At 39.2% G+C, this 19,547-nt stretch overlaps 1 protein-coding gene across 4 annotated transcripts; it reads right to left on the bottom strand.

Annotated features, from left to right (window-relative positions):
* Nucleotides 1–6,023: 6,023 nt before the first annotated feature.
* On the bottom strand, nt 6,024–14,511 carry KRT222 (keratin 222). 4 transcript variants are annotated; one of them, XM_036081472.2, is made up of 6 exons: nt 14,152–14,511; nt 10,296–10,420; nt 9,108–9,328; nt 7,214–7,290; nt 6,901–7,036; nt 6,024–6,475 (listed from the first exon to the last, which is right to left on the bottom strand). In XM_036081472.2, the coding sequence occupies exons 2-6, from the start codon at nt 10,410–10,412 to the stop codon at nt 6,247–6,249; spliced, it is 780 nt and encodes a 259-aa protein (XP_035937365.1). In that variant the 5' UTR covers nt 10,413–10,420; nt 14,152–14,511; the 3' UTR covers nt 6,024–6,246. The 4 variants fall into 4 exon arrangements, with proteins under 4 accessions (XP_035937365.1, XP_035937362.1, XP_035937363.1 ...); XM_036081469.2 differs by having other exon boundaries at nt 10,296–10,424; nt 14,152–14,509; XM_036081470.2 differs by having other exon boundaries at nt 10,296–10,424; nt 14,070–14,209.
* Between the last annotated feature and the right edge of the window lie 5,036 nt (nt 14,512–19,547).

The following is a 19,547-nucleotide window of genomic DNA, read 5'->3' on the forward strand; positions in this document are numbered from 1 at the left end:
ACTGCGTTTGTCATCTCCAACGCATTACGTGGGCCTTGAAAGCAAAGGTTCAGTTATCTGCATTGATCATCTTTCTATTGCCAGTCCCTGCTTAGGGCTTGATTCATTGCTAGATGCTCAGTAAATGTGTACTGAGGCAGCTTTCGGGTCTAGTCCAGGGTTCTTTCCACTAAATCGTGAGTACGTTGGTTTACCAGTTACTACCCGCTTCCTTGGATACATAAACACCCGGCCCATGCTGTGGGCCGCTGTGAAGGGAGAAGGATCTGTAATTAAAAACACTGTTGACATTTAGTGACTGAATTCTTGGGCTGCTCTTAGGTGCTTTTGGGTGTGCCAGCAGGGACCAGGGCATCTCCAGAAGTCTGCAAAGCCAGGCATAAATGACATTTTGTCTAATTCTGCTTCCAGTATTTTGATACTCATAAATTGAGGTTAGTGAAATTGAAGGGGAAGACTGAGAGGTCATCAAAGGATAATAGTCTGAGTGGTACTTGAGTTAATGTACAGTTGGCCTTGAACAAGGGGGAGTAGTTGAAAATCCAGCTATAACTTGTGATGCCCCCCAAACTTACCTACTCATAGTATACTTTTGATTGGAAGCCTTACTGATAATGTAAGTGGTCAGTTAACACATATTTTGTACCTTATATGTATTTCATACTGTGTTCTTACAGTAATACCTAACTCTGTCTTAAAATTTTTTGGCATTTCTAGGCTATGCAGTTCCTCTGCAAGTTTTTTTCAAATCGTTGCAAATCTCCAAAAAATTTTCCATTGTATTTATTGGAAAAAAAAAATCCATGTGTAAGTGGACACGCACAGTTCAAACCCGTGTTGTTCAAGGGTCAACTGTACTCGAAACTGCCTTTTTAATATAAAAGCATCTGAGACATATAAAGGATTAATGTAAGATACATGGAAGTCTCAGCAAGGATCCTAGTACCTTCTTTCTCTGGTCTTGTCCAGCACCTCCAGCCTGGTTTCTAACCTGCACTTGGGGTTATGGTGGGGGACTGGGCAAGTGCAGTGCTGGGGCACATGCTCCATTTTGTCATCTCCAGGCAGTCCTTGGCAGGTGCTGGATATTACCCTGTAGTGAGAAAGGGGTGGCACAAAAATGGTGGAAAAAGAAAGGAGGGGATCTGAGTGGAGCAGTGACATTAATACACTTTCCCACCTCCTGGTCTTTACTTAAATGTCTTCTCAGTGGGTCTTCTCAGACCTAAGTAGAATTGCAGCTCATTTTCCAGCTCTCTCCATGGTCTGTGCTTCATTTTTTTTCTATAACTCTTATCACCACCTAACATACTATATTTGTTATGGATTTATTTTGTTGTCTTTTTCTTCCCATCAGAATGAAGGCTCCTTGAGGATGGGGACTTTTCACATCTGGAACAGTATTTGGTACATGCAGGTGCTCAGTATTTGCAGAATGAATAAATGGTTATCTCATTTTCTCTGCTTGGCTCTTTTTCCACTCCCAGAGATTTGTAAAATTAAGAAAGGAAGAGTACAGACAAAATATAATAGAAAAAAATCTGTTCCCTAGTCCTGGAGAAATTAAGACTGAAGAGAAAAATATTCAGCAAGATAGGCTGTACTTACACTGAGTTGTGGTTTTTTTTTCTCCCCCAAAGCAAACTCAGGTATGTTTTTATATGTACTGGGGTATTTATGGGCATGACAAAACAGATTTTTGGAGTGGTGATTATTCCTGGAAAATATGAGATGCATCATTAATTATGACTATTTAAACTACTGTAACTATAAAGTTTGTTAGGAGCCCTCACAGAAGCCTAGTCTTAGGCCCAAGTAGTTTAGTTTTCTTTCTGGCAGTGAGACCCAGGAACTTGGCCTGTTTTCCTCTCTGACACTTACCCATACTTTTTTGAGGTTCTTCCTCCCCCCAAACAGGGAAGCCAAAACTAGTAAGTGATTAAGTTGGATTTAAGCCCAGGTCTCTTTGATTTCTCGCTGTGTCAGTGAGAGAGGGAACACAAGCAGGGGGAGTGGGAGAGGGAGAAGCAGGCTTCCCGTGGAGCAGGCAGCCTGATGCGGGGCTCGATCCCAGGACCCTGGGATCATGACCTGAGCCGAAGGCAGACACCTAACGACTGAGCCACCCAGGGGCCCCTGTCTGTAGTATTTTTAATGAAGCTATTTTAAATTGATTTTTTCTTTTTCTTCTAAAGATTTATTTATTTATTTTAGAAAGAGAGAGAGAATGAGCGGGAGGGGCAGAAGCAGAAGGAGAGGGAATCTCAAGCAGACTCGATGCTAAGCGCAGAGCCTGAGGCTGGGCTCGATCCCAGGACCCTGAGATCATGACCTGAGCCGAAATCAAAAGTTGGACGCTTAACTGACTACACCACCCAGGTGCCCCTTAAATGGATTTTTTTTCCCCTTAAAATAGGGAAAGGGATGATAGAGTTCTCCCCGGACGGAATAGCTTATAAAAGTCTGGTTATAGGCAAAATGGTGAAATAGGTTAATTTTCTCAGCTGTTTCTGTAAAAGCAGAAGTTATGGTTATTCATTTTCTATCGCTAGAAATAGTTGTGAAATATTGGAGCCCGGTAGATTTCCAGGACAGAGTAATTCACAGTGTTTTGTCAAATTTGACAAAGTATGGGTTGCTTTTACAAACTTCCACGTTGCCTGCAAAATACCTTGAGGATTTGGGACGTGAGCTTTGACACGTGGTATGGGAAAGGATGAAAACACGATGGTCCTGGAGAATCTGGGGGTATGGTTTAGCATCCACGGACCTTATTTGAGGGTCCAGGGCAGGTGTGAGCGAATGACTGCCGCAGGCCCAATCTAAGCTGCCTCCTGTTTTTATAGTTTGTTAGGACACAACCATGCCCATGTGTTTCCATATTATTTATAGTTGCTTTCAGCTACAAGGGCAGAGTCGTATAGTTCTTACAGGGATCATATGGCCTAGAAAGCCTACAATATTTGCTATGTGGGCTTTTACAGAGCAAGTTTGCCAACCTTGGCCTAGGGTCTAAGTGGGTGAGGGAAACCGGAAAAGGCTTGTATTGATCGCACATATACTTTACTTTAAAGTCTGTATCTGTAGGGGCGCCTGGGTGGCTCAGTCGTTAGGCGTCTGCCTTCGGCTCAGGTCGTGATCCCAGGGTCCTGGGATTGGGCTCCCCGCATTGGGCTCCCTGCTCGGCAGGAAGCCTGCTTCTCCCACTCCCCCTGCTTGTGTTCCCTCTCTCGCTGTCTCTCTCTCTCTCTGTCAAATAAATAAATAAAATCTTTAAAAAAAAAACACAAAAACTTCTAAAGTCTGTATCTGTAGTATGTCCATCAATATTAGCAATCTGTGGGTCCATGCTGGCCGTAATTTATAGACACAGAAGCAAATTCTTTGTGCACACACTCTGATTTCATGTGTTGATCATTTGAGTAATGTGTGTATACGTGTTATTTAACTAAAGTTTAATTTTGGCCCATGTCCCATAATATGTTTCCACTTGAAACTTTCAAATTAATTTAAGCTTTTTTTTTTTTTTTAAGAGAATGTTTTTGTACTTTCAAAACTACCGTTGTAGAACAATTCAAATTAGGCAACTCCCTGGGAAAGGATAATTCGTCTGGCAGCATTGAAGAGTTTGAAAATTTTCTTTACCTGTTGTGTTTTGAATTATTACTTACTTAATCATCATCAGCCATGATTGTTTTTACAAATTCTCAATGACAATTTTCATCCAAATGGTACTGTATATTTGAGTAGTGCTTTGTCAAATATTTTCACATGTATATTATTTCAAACAACTCTGTGATGTAGGCAGGGTAGGAATATTACCAGGCACCATCTTTCCCTTTGTTTTCGAGTGTGAAATTGAGGCCTAGGGGACTCCAGTGATTCCTTCCTGCTCACATGGGGAATTAGTGATAGCACCCGGGCTGGGATCCTATTATTGTTAGTAACTGGAATTACTCTTTGCTTCTGTATTTGTATACAAAAGTCAGAGAGACTGAAGAATATTAATTTATACTCATCCATAAAATGAGGATAGAATCTTGTAGCCCTGCTGTCAGGATTAGATATCATGTATGAGTTTGCTGAGGACAGTGCCAGGAGCAGAGTAAATGCTTTGCAAATTATGGCTACTATTATCCTTTTCCCAGGGTTATGGGATTGTTTTGATTCTCTTAATTAGAATATACTATTTATTAGACTGTACCATTCTTAACTTTTCTTTTGCAAAAAAAGCATAAAAACTGTTATCTCTCCGTGGTTGCATTTTTCTTTATTCCCCAAGCGAGCTAACAATATTGGAACAATTAAACTCAATACAATGTATCAAACTCAAATAAAATGCAGCTTTGGAGTTCATATTTCAGTTTTTTTTTTTTTTTTACTGTAGTGGTATCATTTACTTTGGTAAATTCATATCCCGATTTAAAATGCCCCAAAGCAAATAAAATATTTTTTTTTATAAATTCAAGTACTGTATTTTAAAATGTACATGTCATACACACAAGAGCTGCATAGCAGAATTACTATAACAAGCAGTTACATTCATGATACCCAGTATTGTTCTGAACACTGCATGTAGATTACACTAGATATATTGTTTTATTATGATTATTGTTGCTGAGTACAGTGACTTTAATACAATAGTTTACATGATTGCATTTTTTAAAGCATTAATAAAGTTAGTAGCATACCATTTAACTAATATTGAATGAAAACACTATGTACAGGATGTATTTTAGGTCAGATGCTTACACAAGAATAAGCATTTAACATGCTGTCGTATCCTTGACAAAACAAAATCATCCCTTTGCTAAATAGAATAAGAGAGGCTAAAAGGAATCTAAAGCAATCGAAAAAAAAAATTCAAAATTTTATATCCCTGTATTATGTTAAAGATGATTTAACATAATTTTCTCCTGGTTAAAATACACATTTTGTTCTGTGTGAAATAAAGGAGAGAAAGAGAGACTGCAAAGATTGGTAATAAAAATGCTAACTGAGCTGTAGCCCTTCGATGATACTTTAGCTGGAAAAAAGTATGGTGAGTTGTAATCAACATTTTTTTCTGCTTAGAAAAAAAGTGATAGCCTATAAATTTCTAATGTTTTAAAACAGGTATTTATTATTTAAGGTCTTAAAATAAATAAATATGCCTGTATTAAACAAATTAAGTTGTTTAAAAAACTTTGCTACAATACTTGACTTTTTCACAAATAGATTTTCTGTCCCTATTTATTATAGTTTGAACAGTTTAAAAACAGAAATCCTGCAAATACTCATTGCTTAGATAACAATATTGTTATCTTAATTCACATAAATGATTGCAAGAAATATTTATAATACTTTACATAGTATCTTACCTAATGCTCACATTGAATATTCAAATTAGTCACATTTAACTTTACAGATGGAAAAGTTGGGATGGTGAGATTAGAGGACTCTATTCTAGTAACGGTAGCAACGAGAATGAGATTTTCATCTTCTGTTTGTGCTGCTGGCCTTCTGATTTTTTTGTGGGGGAGGACACAACCTTAAAGTTCCTTGAATAAAGTAACTCTTCTGGAAATCAGATCATGATTACAAAAAGCTTTTGGATGAAGATTAATTTAAATTTATTTAATCATCAAATTAGCCAGGGGTGTGTTCTATGGTTTGCTTGGAATGGCTCGTGGAAAGTGGCTCTGTTATTTTTCTAAGTATGCAAACGATTGTCTCAAAAAAAAAAATTTCTTTTTTGGTTCTGTGATTAGTGAGTCCTCTTTAAAAGTTTGTTTACAATTGTTTTCTTTTTTAAGTAGAAAAATCTTTTTAGATCTAACCAGTCATGGAATAATGATGAATAAGTCAGTGTGATTCTTAATATAATACAATCATACTTAAACAAATCGTTCCCTTTCCTTAGAATATTTGGCCACTGAGTGAAATTTCAAAGACTTAATCAAGCCACCTTAACGCTTATAGTCTCTGATAAAATTTCAAGAGGAAAAGAAGACTATTTGGAGTAAATAAAATAGAAACCATACTGAATTTCTGATTTTATTTTGAAACTCCCTCTCTTCAAAGAATACATCCGTAATTAGATTCAGAGAAATTTTGTCCCTTCCTGTTTGTTTTCTGAAGAGAATCACACATTGATCATAACATACATACTTAATAACTTACATTTTGGGACAGAAGGCAGTCAGCACGGCCCACCTTGGTCCACCCTAATGTCATTTTCAAATCAAGTCAAATACTGTCTTTGGATTAATCAGCTCCTGATGGAGGTTTGATAGAGGGGATACTGCATGATCTTCTCATGATAAGCCTGACTTCTATATCTGGTAGATTATCCTGCTTAGTCTGTAAACACCCTTCATCAGTGGCTGCTAAATGAAGATCAAATCGAAGAGAAACCGATTTTTTCCTTAATCGAGGGTTATCTTTAAAGAAGGAGCCTTCCCATTCTTTAATAACTTCATCCACTTTTTCTGTCCTGAAATGATACAATAAACCTTTCCATATGAAGAAGTATGGATCTATTAAAAATATGTAATATGGATTCCATATGAAAAAGAAATCAAGAAATTTGTATAATTCATAATTGACACATTTTGAATTATAACTCAGAATTTACATTGTGGAATTTATAATTTACATACTTTAAAAATTACACAGGTATAATTTCCAAGGAATTCTATGGAATTCTCATGTTTTGATGATATTTTTGGAAAAATGGTGAATTAAGGATTGATCACTCCTATATCTGAGTTTTTGTTTATATATATTTACTCATGTCAGATTAAAAAAAATCATAGCACATTAAAATTATGTTTGGAAACATGCAAAGATTACTGGTTACTCAATTGAAGTTAATTTCTTTGTGTGTTTATTATTATTAGTCAAAGTTATTTTACTTACTGAATAGTGCCACGAGCCTCAGTGCTTTCCTTCACGATATTTCCATTTAGTATTGCCTGTTTGGTTACTGTTTCCACTTTTTCGTTCTCATACTTTTGTGGGAGTTTCGTTGAAAAAGATATTTCATTTATAATGGCTGTGAAAATGTTATCGTGAAACATTAAACTACAATGTTGTAGTACTAGTCACAGTTGATTTATATGTCAAACTTTATTCAAATATTGCTTGTTTTTGCTACTCTATAGTATTTAGTTATAATCCCTATAAATGGCACTTTATTTTTCAAGTTCGTTTACTTATATCAGAAACTCACCTGAAGGTAAAACAAAACCAACTCTACTTGTCGTAGGTTTTTGTTCTTTTTTCTCACCTTGGATACAACCATAATATCTGAAATTGGAAAGAATAATATTATAGAAGCAATACTCTATTAGCATATAATTGAAACAAATGCTCACCAGTAAGAGAATGGATAAAATGTAATATATTCATACAATGGAAATACTATTAAGCAATGAAAATAAATGAACTAAGGCTACACTGTATCTTTATGGATGAATCTCCTAAGTATAACACTGAATGGGAAAAGAAAGGTAATTTGTAGCTTATTTTATAAAGGTTAAAATAATATTCAAAAAAATTTCATATTTTGTTTAGGGATACATATATACCTATTAGTATAAAGGAATGTTTAAGACTAATAAGCATCAAATTCAGGAGCCAGGTTAGACTAAGGGAGGAGGATAGGGGGTTGGGATATGGTTTAGGTGCCTGGGGTGGGGGTGGGAAGACTTCAACAACACTGTAAATATTTTACTTCTCAAGCTGGGGGAAGTGTGTACATGAAGTTCATGACATTTTTCTTGAAACTTTCTTGTATATCTTAAACATAGCATAATAAAAAATTTAAAAATTGTATTAAAGGAATATTAAAGACCACTTTATCAACATCTTGAATGATTAGGCATTAAATAAAATCCACGACCACTTATTTTATTTAACAACAAATTATATGTGTGTGTGTATATTCACACAGCACTGTTTTAAGCACTTTACAAACAATTTGTTTAATCCTCACAGCAATCCTATGAGGTAGGTAATATTATTCCCATTTTATGGATGAAAAAACTGAGGCACAGAGAGGTTTGGTAACTTGCTTGGTGTCACTCAGCTAGTAAGTGGTAGATTTTGAATTCAATTTATGTTTTTCAAAGCTTTAGTAAATGTCGAAACTTATTATAGGTTAAAGTAGTTTCATCTAATTTTGTAGAGGACTCAGAATTCTGAAGCAAGCAAGAATAAAGGTTTCTTTCTATGGGAACATGGAAAATTGGAGGTTGTCCTGCGCTCAAAGCCATGTGACCTTTTTTTTTTTTTTAAAGATTTTATTTATTTGACAGAGAGAGTCACAGTGAGAGAGGGAACACGAGCAGAGGGGGTGGGAGAGGGAGAAGCAGGCTCTCCGCCGAGCTCGGAGCCTGATGCGGGGCTTGATCCCAGGACCCTGGGATCATGACCTGAGCCGAAGGCAGACGCTTAACGTCTGAGCCACCCAGGCGCCCCAAAACCATGTGACCTTTTAAGTGATTGCAGATTATGAAACTGTGAATTAGTAAGAATTCCTCTTTTGATATTTTGATACCTTTTGTTTCAGGACATCTGGAAGTCTTTTAAATCATGTATTCAGAACTAAATTGTTTTTTGTGGTGGTAATATAATCACATTATTATTATTATTATTATTATTATTATTATTATTATTAATTTTGACTTTTGATCTGTGGTGGGAGTGGGCCCTGGGTGGGGGGATGTGGTAATATGCGCATTTTCCAAGCTTTCTTTGTGGGTGGCCCATAGAAGGCACTGACTAATTCTAAGAGATGAATGACAAGGAAAGTGAGCAAGTTAAGAAAGGTCATTTTCGTAGCGATTGAGAATTATTTACATTTCGCTCTAGGCTTGAAGCGCGCTTTGTTGTAGCTACTGTCCCTGACTTTGGCCATTCTGTTCATAATTTTGGGAGGCTGGAAATAGTTCTTCCACATATTCTTTGCCATGCCTACTAATCCTACTTTGCTGTAGGAACCCAGTGAACACGCCATGGTGATGATGCGTTTTTAGATGTAATTTCTCTGACTACCTCAACAAAGACAGAAGCTCTGTATTTCTGGTCACTTGCCATTAACTACTGTATATGGAATTAGGTACCTGATTTCTTCCTTTTCTAGGAGGCGGCGATAAGTGGCGATTTCTTGTTCTAGCCTCATCTTCGTGTTGAGAAGCATCTCATGCTCTTGAAGCTGCTTTTCGATGCCGCGCCTTACTTCCTGTAGCTCTTTTTCTAGTCCTTCAATCACCGCCTCTAGATCTTGCAACTGCATCTGGTAATGTTGCTCACTGGCATGTAGGGAGTTTTCCAGGCCCCTTTCCTGTTTTATATAGATCTTCATCAGTGAAATCAGTGAAACAAAATGTGCTGCTGAAATCTGATTTGCAACATCTCCATTCTATTGTGTTCTTTAAAAGTTTGCAATAATGGTACTTCACTTATGCAAAAGATATTTCCTTACAACTTTGTGTATGACTCAAATGAAAAAAAAATTATATCTAGATAGCTAGAGAGCTTACTATTTCAAAGGAATCCTGTGATAATTCTTTCGGCCAAAAAAAAAAAAAAAAAAATCTGCGGTATGACTGACTTATTACCCCTGATCTATTTGGTTTTTTAAAAATTGGAAATGTAGAATATCGAATGTTACAGCAGAGTGGGCTGCTTAGAAAAGGCATTTTAGGAAGGTGTTTAAATATTTTTTACTATTAGAAATCTCAGGCGCGGGGATAGAAGACTCCCTCCCCCCCCACCCCTCCACCCCCGCCCGGTGATGACTTTGGATAACGACAAAGGCTATATTCTCCCACTACAGCAATTAGAGAACCCCAGGATGATAAGCAAGGATGACTTCCTTTTTATAGGCGTGAACTAGACCTTGAATGAATTGATAATAGCCACGGCCATGATGGGGGGGGGGGGTAGTTGAACTAGGACCAAGGCTAGAATTCAGTGGCCTTGCTTTTTAAGTTTCTCACTGTAAGGTAATGGGCGTTATTCCTTTCTCTCTCTCTTTTTTTTTTTTTTAAAGATTTTATTTATTTATTTGAGAGAGAGAGAATGAGAGAGAGAGAGCACATGAGAGGGGGAGGGTCAGAGGGAGAAGCAGACTCCCTGCTGAGCAGGGACCCCGATGCGGGACTCGATCCAGGGACTCCAGGATCATGACCTGAGCCGAAGGCAGTCGCTTAACCAACTGAGCCACCCAGGCGCCCCTATTCCTTTCTCTCTTAGTCAACACACGTCTGGGGACGCAGCGGGCCAGTGGCTTTTGAGCTCATTCTCACCACCGCCTGGAGAGACTCAATTTCCACTTGCATGTGGTGCCACTGGCGACGGGCTTCCTTGAGTTCTGCTTGAGCTGCCTTTAAAGCCTCTTCATCTTTGTCCATTTTTTTGCTCATGTCTTCTTCTAGCTTTAAGAAAGCCACCAGCAACAAGAACAACAGAAACAAAGAGCGCTCTTGAAAACGAGAACTTTTAAAAGTCATCCTAGGAACACAGCATAGGTGTCTCATCATTTTTCCTTTAAACTGCTAAATTTCAAAAGTGTGTTCCAGTGCTTAGCTACTCATTAGTCAGATGTGGGAGTAAGTGAATTGCATGCGCAGCTTCAGTGTTCTCAGATAATACAAGGAACCTCAGGCGTCTCTTCCTACTATGACAGTCTATGAAACTCAGAGAAAAATACATCTGTTTTAATGAAAAGTAACAGTTTGCAGGATCTAAGTTTGCGACCTCTGATTCTTAACTTTCTATTATTTATGGCATTATGAGGAAGACAGATTGAAACTCAGCTATTATTTCCCCCTATATTTTCTTGTAGGCTGCTTTGTAAAAGCAGATAAACAGTTATATATCTTAAACTGATCAATTCTGATTATGCAGCCATCAAAAGGAATGAGATCTTGCCATTTGCAACGATGTGTCTGGAACTGGAGGGTATTATGCTGAGCGAAATAAGTCAAAGAGAGAAAGACATGTATCATATGACCTCACTGATATGAGGAATTCTTAATCTCAGGAAACAAACTGAGGGTTGCTGGAGTGGGGGGTGGGGTGGGAGGGATGGGGTGACTGGGTGATGGACACTGGGGAGGGTATGTGCTCTGGTAAGCGCTGTGAATTGTGCAAGACTGTTGAATCTCAGATCTGTACCTCTGAAACAAATAATGCAATATATGTTAAGAAAGAAAAAAAAAGAAGAATGTAGCAGGAGGGGAAGAATGAAGGGGGGGAAATCGGAGGGGTAGACGAACCATGAGAGACGATGGACTCTGAAAAACAAACTGAGGGTTCTAGAGGGGAGGGGGGTGGGAGGATGGGTTAGCCTGGTGATGGGTATTGAGGAGGGCACGTTCTGCATGGAGCACTGGGTGTTATGCACAAACAATGAATCATGGAACCCTATATCTAAAACTAATGATGTAATGTATGGGGATTAACATAACAATAAAAAAATTAAAAAAAAACTGATCAATTCTGGGACTGGGCATATGGACAGAGATTAAATACTGCTGGAAAGTATATTATGAATAATTTAGAGAATTAGGTTATCATAGGCATTAGAGGCTCTAAAATAGACTTCCGTAGAAAGAGAACCCACTGTTGATTTACCTTTTGCAAATGATCTTTTTGGAAAGCATGTTAATCTTGGGTATCTAGGGAAGTGGCCAAAATTACATCTTTAAAGATTGTTTTCTAAATGTCATCATGTTAAATAGCAAGTGGAATATGTTATATTTGGCTTTAAATGTTCTTATGCTGATGTTCAAATCAAATGAAAGTACCTTTTGACAGAATTCTCAACATTTGGCCCCAAGAGCAGCAGGGGCAATGTATGGAATTGATTGTAGTCTTTTGTAGCAAAAATTACAACTTATTAATGCTTTTATAAAAATGCATTTTGAAATAACAAATTTTAATTTGATGGTACGAGAGTTTTTTTTTTTTTTAAGAAAGCATTGCAGTAAATGAAAGTTCACAAATAAAGTTGAGGGCAAGGCATTAAAGAACAAAATTCATACATCTCTCTTGGTTTGCTGTATCACTTGTTCTTAGTGTTAAGTTGGCAAAGTTAAGCAGCAACACTTAGCAGAGCAACTACAAAAGAGAATGTCAAGAATTTAGGAAATAGGAGGGCATAAAAATGCTCGTATCTGCTGGTCTTTTGGATTTTGTGTATGGAACTGGCAGCTATTTTTGTGTGGTAGCTAGATGCCGAAGACAGCCCCCAATAACCCAGACCTCCCCAAATTCATGTCCTTGTGTGGTCCCCTTCTGTACCGAATCTGGGCGGACCTCGTGTCTTGCTTTAGCCAGCAGAACATGGCAGAAGTGCCAGCTTTAGTCCTAAACCTCAGGAAGCCCTGACAACTTGCACTCCTGTGCTTTTGGGAGCCTTGGGCCAACATGTTAAGAAGTCTGGATACCCTGCTGGAGAGATCGCATAGAGGCCAGATGGAGAAAGACCCTGAGGCGACCCGGAGAGAGAGGAACAGACCCAATTGTCTCAGCTGAGCCAGCCTTCCGAAAATCCCCTGCCAAGGCGCCAGACACATTAAGTGAGCCACCTTGGATGTCCCAGCCCAGTTGTGCCCCAAGATGATTATAGTCTTAGCCAATGTCACACACAGTGGAAGAATCACCCCCACCTGAACCCATTCAACCCATAGAATCATGAGAGAGAATGCCATGGTTGTTTTAATCCACTAAATTTGGGGGGTAGTTTGTTCTACAGCAATAAATTACTAAAGCTTATGTATCTTTATTTTGTAATAATGAACAGGCTTCCCTGAATTTATTCCAACTGACTTTCTGAATTCTTTGAAAAAAAAAAAATCCTCTAAAGTAGATGTATGTTAAAAAGACCCTAAACAAAACTTACAGTAACCTTGCCTTTTCCCTTTAATTTACTAATTTTGGCATTGTGACTTACAAACTGAATAACTTGTATTGGTACCATCGCAAAATAAAACGTTTATTTGGTTTATAATTTTCAGAAATGGTCATCTAGTAATTTTTTCCCTTCTCTTTGCAAAAGGTGAGTGAACTATTCCAACACTTAAATATCCCAGTGACTTTGCTTGATCTAGGGTACTGATCATTCTTTGTGAAGACTGAAAATATTACCTAGAGGTGAAATTTATATTGTTACCAAAAATGAATTGCTAATGATATAAAGTCCTATGATTTCCTAGAAATATTTTTTCCCTATTGGTGATTGTTCTTAAGTTCACTCTTTGCTGTATTTGGGTACCTGGAATAGAATTTGAACTCAGATACGATAGGTAAAAAAAAAACCCAAAACCCAAAAAACCAACCCTGAGTTTTTAAATCTTCTTTCTAAAATATTTGTTTGAACATTTATTTGAATGTTTGAGATCTTAATTAATTGCTAAATGTGAATGTCACTTTAAAACAAAGTAAGTCTATGAAATTAGGATTTAGCCTTTATTCAACTTGGCTCCCCCTCTTTTTAATACTTAAATATTTCATGACTTGTATTGGAAATAAACCTTTCTCATCTTGTAGTACAAAAGCAAAAATCTGTAAGTGGAGAGTCAGTATCAGTTTGGGGAATTTTGATTGTCCCAATTTATATCACTGTTTCTGAATGCCACCTTCACATACTTAGATAATTTCCATTTATAACAATCTGGTATAAAACTGATGACAGAAACCTTTCAGAAATATTTTACTTCGTTTTATCTCTACAAAGTGTGCAAGCTAATAAATCTTACCATAAAGCTTGCCATTTTAAAGACATAATTGAAACATTCTCTATAAATAACTCTGTAATATCTTCAAAGGGTATTTGAAATGCTTCCTTCCTGAAGGATGTCTAAAAGAGGTTAGAGTGCCCCATTTTATTGCATGTTGGCCCCATGTTTTGTTAATGACAGGAACCTCACCACTGATGTAAAAATCATTAATCGACATTAATCGAATGGCCACATAACAGTATAATCAGAGCATTTCCCCCTGTGGTCCCAGTCACATCGCAGTAAAACCTAAATTCCTTCCCCAGTAGACGCTGCATTGAAAAGGAAATACTGTACCTCAGAGAGGCCGGGACAGGAATTGGATAGACAGGGATTGTCTCCTTATCCTGGAAGGTGCCTGTCTGTATGAAATCATTACCTGGATCCTTGTTGAGAGCACGGTCTCTATCTGATTTCTCGTGAGGAGCTTTTCATAGTTTGCCCTGATCTCATTGAGTAGCTGGGACAGCTCCATTCTTTTCCCATCCTCCACCTTGGCTAAGTGAACCTTATCGATAGGATGAGTCGCTGCGGCAGAGCTGGTCTGTCTGCGTCGAGCACAGATGAAGCTCCATGGAGCCTTAAAGACGCAGAGCTCCCTTTTTCAGAACCACCGAAATTCCCGTGCTTCCAATCAATTATGCAAATATGCAAACCCTTTTCTCCTCCTGTTGTTGGTGTAGTAGACGCGTCAGACTCTCCATAAAGGAACAGGAAAAGGAAAGCATCCTCAGCATTCCTAAACTGGTTCTCTGTAAAATTGAGCACTTGGGGGTGGGGGTGGGGGTGTCAACTTATCTTGTGTGTAAAAGAAATGGGGAATAAGGTGAAGAAAATTGTATTTTGTTTTTTTTCCCCAAGATACTGCATGGCAATTAATCAGGGCTGAAAACATGATAGCTAAAATTTTTCTTCTACAGTTTTTCTTGCCATTTGGATTATTTAAACAGAAATGCTGTGGTAGGGCATTAGAAGATGTCGTAAATCTTGAATATTCTGACAGGTATTGGGAAAAGCTACCATCAGATGAAGCTGACAGTTGTCATTAGCCATGGGACTGACTGTATTTCTCTCAAATGCATGCTGTGTGGTTCATGGCAGGCTGCTGGCCCCACAGCAGAGTTTGATGTCTTGAGGTGGATTCCTGAAGGCATATCCAGATGAAGCTATAGCTGGAGGTAAGTGCTAATAAACTGTGAGAGCTGAGAGTTAACATTTCCAATATTTTAACAAAGTTGAAGAAATACAACCAGATGGTCTGTGCACAGGGGTTATCCACTGGGTAAGATTTATTGTAGGGGTTACTCCTTTGTTAGTAAACATGTAGTTGATGACAACTCACACCTGTAAATATAACATTTGCGCAGCCCTTCTAACTTTAAAAAGCACCTTTACATCTATCATTCCATCTAACCTTCACGATCCCTGTCACTTTGTAATCTGAAAAGGTGACAAGCCTGAGGCAGGAGGGGTTGGGGTGTCTTGCCCAAGGTCATAGGGCGACGTCATGGCATCTTCGGGACTGGAACTGTGACTGCCTCGCTGTATTCCATATATTGCCCCATTGGCCTCTGCATGCTCTCTCTCCCCACCTAAATTCCTTGTTTACTCTGGCCAACTGGCTGTTAGAAATGACTGAAATATTTTCGAGAATAGATCTATTGTCATCGTTATTTGTAGAGTGGCTTGGCGGGAATTGTATCCAAAGAGTCGTTCAGGAAATAATCAATCCTTGGCTCTAGTGCTCACAGGGCCTTTGAACGTGCATTGGGTTCTTTAAATTTCTGAATTAATTCACTGCTGGCCAGGCCGATCTGTGCTGGGCATTCCCACAGTCCCCTGTAAACAAAGCTGGTCATCCATTGGCCCTGCTGAGAGGAGAGGTTCTGGTCACTCCTGTCCTCTGTTTAACCTGACCCATGCCTCCTCCACCCTCCCCATCAGCCACAAATGATTGGTCTAGAGATGGACACTTGACCAAAGGATAGCCAATCCACGGAGCAGAGACCTGTGAGGTAGCCTGATATGAAAGCTCTCACTAAAGAGGGTCACTTATGATTATGATTATCTAGACCAAACTGATCCTCTTTCTTGGTAATTGCAACTGAGAAATACGAAGAAAATCAGGCACTTAGTAGTGGGAAGAGAAGCAAGAAAGTAAATAATTACAGTCATTTCTTCATGTAGCTCCTGCTCGTCTCTGCAGAAAATACAGAAAGCTGAACTAGATTCCCCAGAGGGCTGGTCCTGGCAATCTGCATTTTAAACAGGACTCCCAGACATTTCTTATGTACCCTAAAGCAGTACTTTCTTTCTTTTTAAAGATTTTATTTATTTATTTGACAGAGAGAGAGCACAAGCAGGGGGAGCAGGAGAGGGAGAAACAGGCTCCCCAATGAGCAGGGAGCCCGATGCGGGACTCGATCCCAGGACCCTGGGATCATGACCTGAGCCGAAGGCAGACGCTTCACCGACTGAGCCACCCAGGCGCCCTAGAGCAGTACTTCCCAATAGAAATATAAGGTGAGCCACAAATGCAAACCGCATACTAGAATTTTAAACTTTCTAGTAGCCAAATCAAGAGAGAGAAACAGAAACAAGTGTTAATGAATTTTAATATTATATTTTCTTTAACCTGATATAGCCAAGATATAATTATTTCAACTTGGAATCAATCTAAAATATTAATGAGATATTTTACACTCTTTATTTTTGATACTCTCTTTGAAAGCCACTGGATATTTTAATAGCCCATTTTAATAGCCCATCTCAATTTGGACAAGCCACATTTAAGGTGCTCAATAGCCACGCGACTACCGTGTTGAACAGCACAGCTCTAGTAGTTGGCTGCTCCTGCCTCACATAAATGAGAGCTCATGCCTGCAACGCTCCACGGGAATCTTAAAGGAAATAGTGCTAGATTGGGGCGGGGCGGGGCGCGGGGGGCGGGGAGGCGATGGGAGTAGTATTTAGAAAGGTATCCTACAAGTATCTGAGTAATGAAGTTAACTATTTCAAAAATCTCAGCTGTTATTTTTCAAGGAAAAAATGTTGCTAATTTACTTTCCAAAAACACTGCCCTTTATTAAAAAAAATCAGTAACGATAGCTCATTAAACACTGTGGCAGATATAAAATTGCAGGCTTTGTGTCATTTTCAGTACATTAACTATAGTCACATCCTGTTCTCTTATGCTTCAAAAATCGTAACAGAGGGGCGCCTGGGTGGCTCAGTCGTTGAGCGTCTGCCTTCGACTCAGGTCGTGATCCCAGGGTCCTGGCATCGAGCCCCGCATCGGGCTCCCTGCTCGGCGGGAAGCCTCCTTCTCCCACTCCTACTCACCCTGCTTGTGTTCACTCTCTCACTGTGTCTCTGTCTGTCAAATAAATGAATAAAATCTTAAATAAAAAAACAAAAAATCACAAAAATCATAACAATGCAAATAAGCAAGGGTGTCACAGAGACCATCTTGAGTCCACTCTAGTTATCAGAAGTAAATCATTTGACAATGTTATACTTTATTAATAGAAACTCATTAGTTATAACACATTTCACAACTGCCAAAATGCTGTGGTTGAGGACACTGGCTCTAGGGACATTCATGAGAGCGAGCCCCCAGACCCTTGGGAGTTAGAATTCAGGACTGAAGGCCATTCATTCAGTCATTTGATTATTGGATGCCTACTGTTTGCAAGAAGTGTGCTGGGTGCAGAGGAGTTCTGAAGAGGAGAGATGACCTCTTCTGGCATGTGGTGGGGAGAAAAGATGAAGAAGGCATTATAGAGGAAATAGTTAAAAAAAAAAAGTGGTCAGGGTCAGATTGTGGAAAAGCAGTTGATGAAGACTGGGTTTTATTTGGCAAGTAATGGAGAGTCACTGCTGGTTTATGAAAGGGGAAGTCACATGGTTGGATTAATTTGGAAATAGTGCCAAAGATTTCAGAGTAGGGACACCAATGAGAGATGCAGTACTAATGAGAAAGAACATAAAGCTATTTCAGAAGTTCAGGGTGAGAGACACTAGGAAACTGAATTTGAATAATGCTGTGGGAATAGAGCAGGGGAGCAGGCATGACTTCTAGAGCTTTAGCGAGGGACAGCTGTTTACAAAGGGAAGGGGAGGCAGGGACAGAGGTCACTCAGGTTTGTACTCTCTGCACCTAGAACATCAGTGATCCTGTGATCAGAAACAGGAAAGACAGGAGGATAATGAGACTGAATTCAATCCAGACCCTTAAAGCAGCAGGATAAAGTGGGAAAAGACCAGGGCTCAAGCCCCTGCCTGCCAATTACTAGCAAGGTGAGCTTGGGTAAAGTACTGATGCTCTTTGAACTTCAAGGTCCTCATCTGTGAATTGAGATTAATGATACCCTTCTCATGCTACTATACGGCTACTAAGAATGGTAGATACTGTTATCATCATCCTCGGTTTATAGATAAAAGACACTGAAGTCCAATCAAGTGCAGAGGCAAGAGTCAAATCCAGGCAGTCTGACTCCAGAGCCTACGCTTTACAGCACAACTGCTAATTTCTTAGGAATCGGAAGTAAAACCCTGGCACATAAGAGAGGTCTTTAAATCCTTGCTACTTAGAGTGGGAGCTGGTTAGAAATGTAGGCTCTCAGGCCACGCCCCAACCTCCTAGATCAGAATCTGTTTCTTATCAAGATCTCTAGCTGATTTGTGTGCACACTGAAGTTTGAGGAGTACTGCTTTAAAATCACCGGTTTTCAAACTTGCTGCACAATGAACTCATCTGGGGAACTTTAAGAAATAGTGATGCTGCATCCGCCTGCCAGAGATTCTGAGTTTCTAGCTCAGGATGTTTTGCCTGGGCGTCAGCATTTTTAAAACTCCCCAGTTGTGTCTAATATGTGGCAAAGTTTGACAATTATAGCTATACATGTTACAAATGTTTCCTTCTACTCATTCCCCTATCTTGCTTCACCCAAAGGAAATGGGTTGTTAGTATAGGTGTCTGAAGTAAGACTCCAGAAGTTAAACAATGGCAAGTCCCCACTGTTCATGTTGTGGTTGGTGCAAATCTGAGTCAGGTAGATAAGACATATGCATTGTTTATTTTTCTATGACAAATTAATCTTTACTTTGAGCTCCCATTCTGTAGAGGATGAGTAATTAAATCTCCTCAATTGGGTTTCCTGCCTTTTCTCCAAAATGTTGCATCTAAGTTTCTGGGAACTTCGGTAGCTAGGATTAGGGGGTCAGGATGGTCCTTGATGTCATCTGTCCAAGTCTGTGTTCACTAAGTCAATCATTGTTCTTTCCATTTGTCCCATTCAAGTTGTTGGGGGAAACAAAAACAAAATCTCCCAGGGATACCTGGGTGGCTCAGTCGTTAAGCGTCTGCCTTCAGCTCAGGTCATGATCCCGGGGTCCTGGGATCGAGCACCGCATCGGGCTCCCTGCTCAGTGGGGAGTCTGCTTCTCCCTCTCCCTCTGCCCCTCCCACTTGTGTGCTTTCTCTCAAATAAATAACAAAATCTTAAAAAAAAATTAAAACAAAATCTCCCAACCTAGAAATCCTCTCTGCAAAGGTAGTAGAGAATGAAAACACTGTTATTATTGAATAAACATTAAACCAGAATGTGATGCACAGCACAGGCAATCCACTAAGAGACTGCAAAAACAGAAAGAGATCTCACCCTTTTATGTAGCCAGCCAGATACAACCCACGCATCCCTGTTCTCAAGATAAACAACTAGTCCTCAAGTAGGAGGACTTGTTGTAGAGGCTGCTTTTAGGCAATGGGCCTGA

The sequence above is a fragment of the Halichoerus grypus genome, chromosome 2 (assembly GCF_964656455.1).
Source record: "Halichoerus grypus chromosome 2, mHalGry1.hap1.1, whole genome shotgun sequence".
NCBI classification, from domain to species: Eukaryota; Metazoa; Chordata; class Mammalia; order Carnivora; family Phocidae; genus Halichoerus; species Halichoerus grypus.

Bases quoted from the DNA above. Each gene is read 5' to 3' on its own strand.
- KRT222 (XM_036081469.2), bottom strand. From the start codon at position 14,247: ATGGAGCTGTCCCAGCTACTCAATGAGATCAGGGCAAACTATGAAAAG. The intron at 9,329-10,295 runs GTGAGAATGAGC...TATATAAAACAG, and splicing joins TTGAGTCTCTCCAGGCGGTG to GAAAGGGGCCTGGAAAACTC. The intron at 7,291-9,107 runs GTACCTAATTCC...TTCCAATTTCAG, and splicing joins CTAGAAAAGGAAGAAATCAG to ATATTATGGTTGTATCCAAG.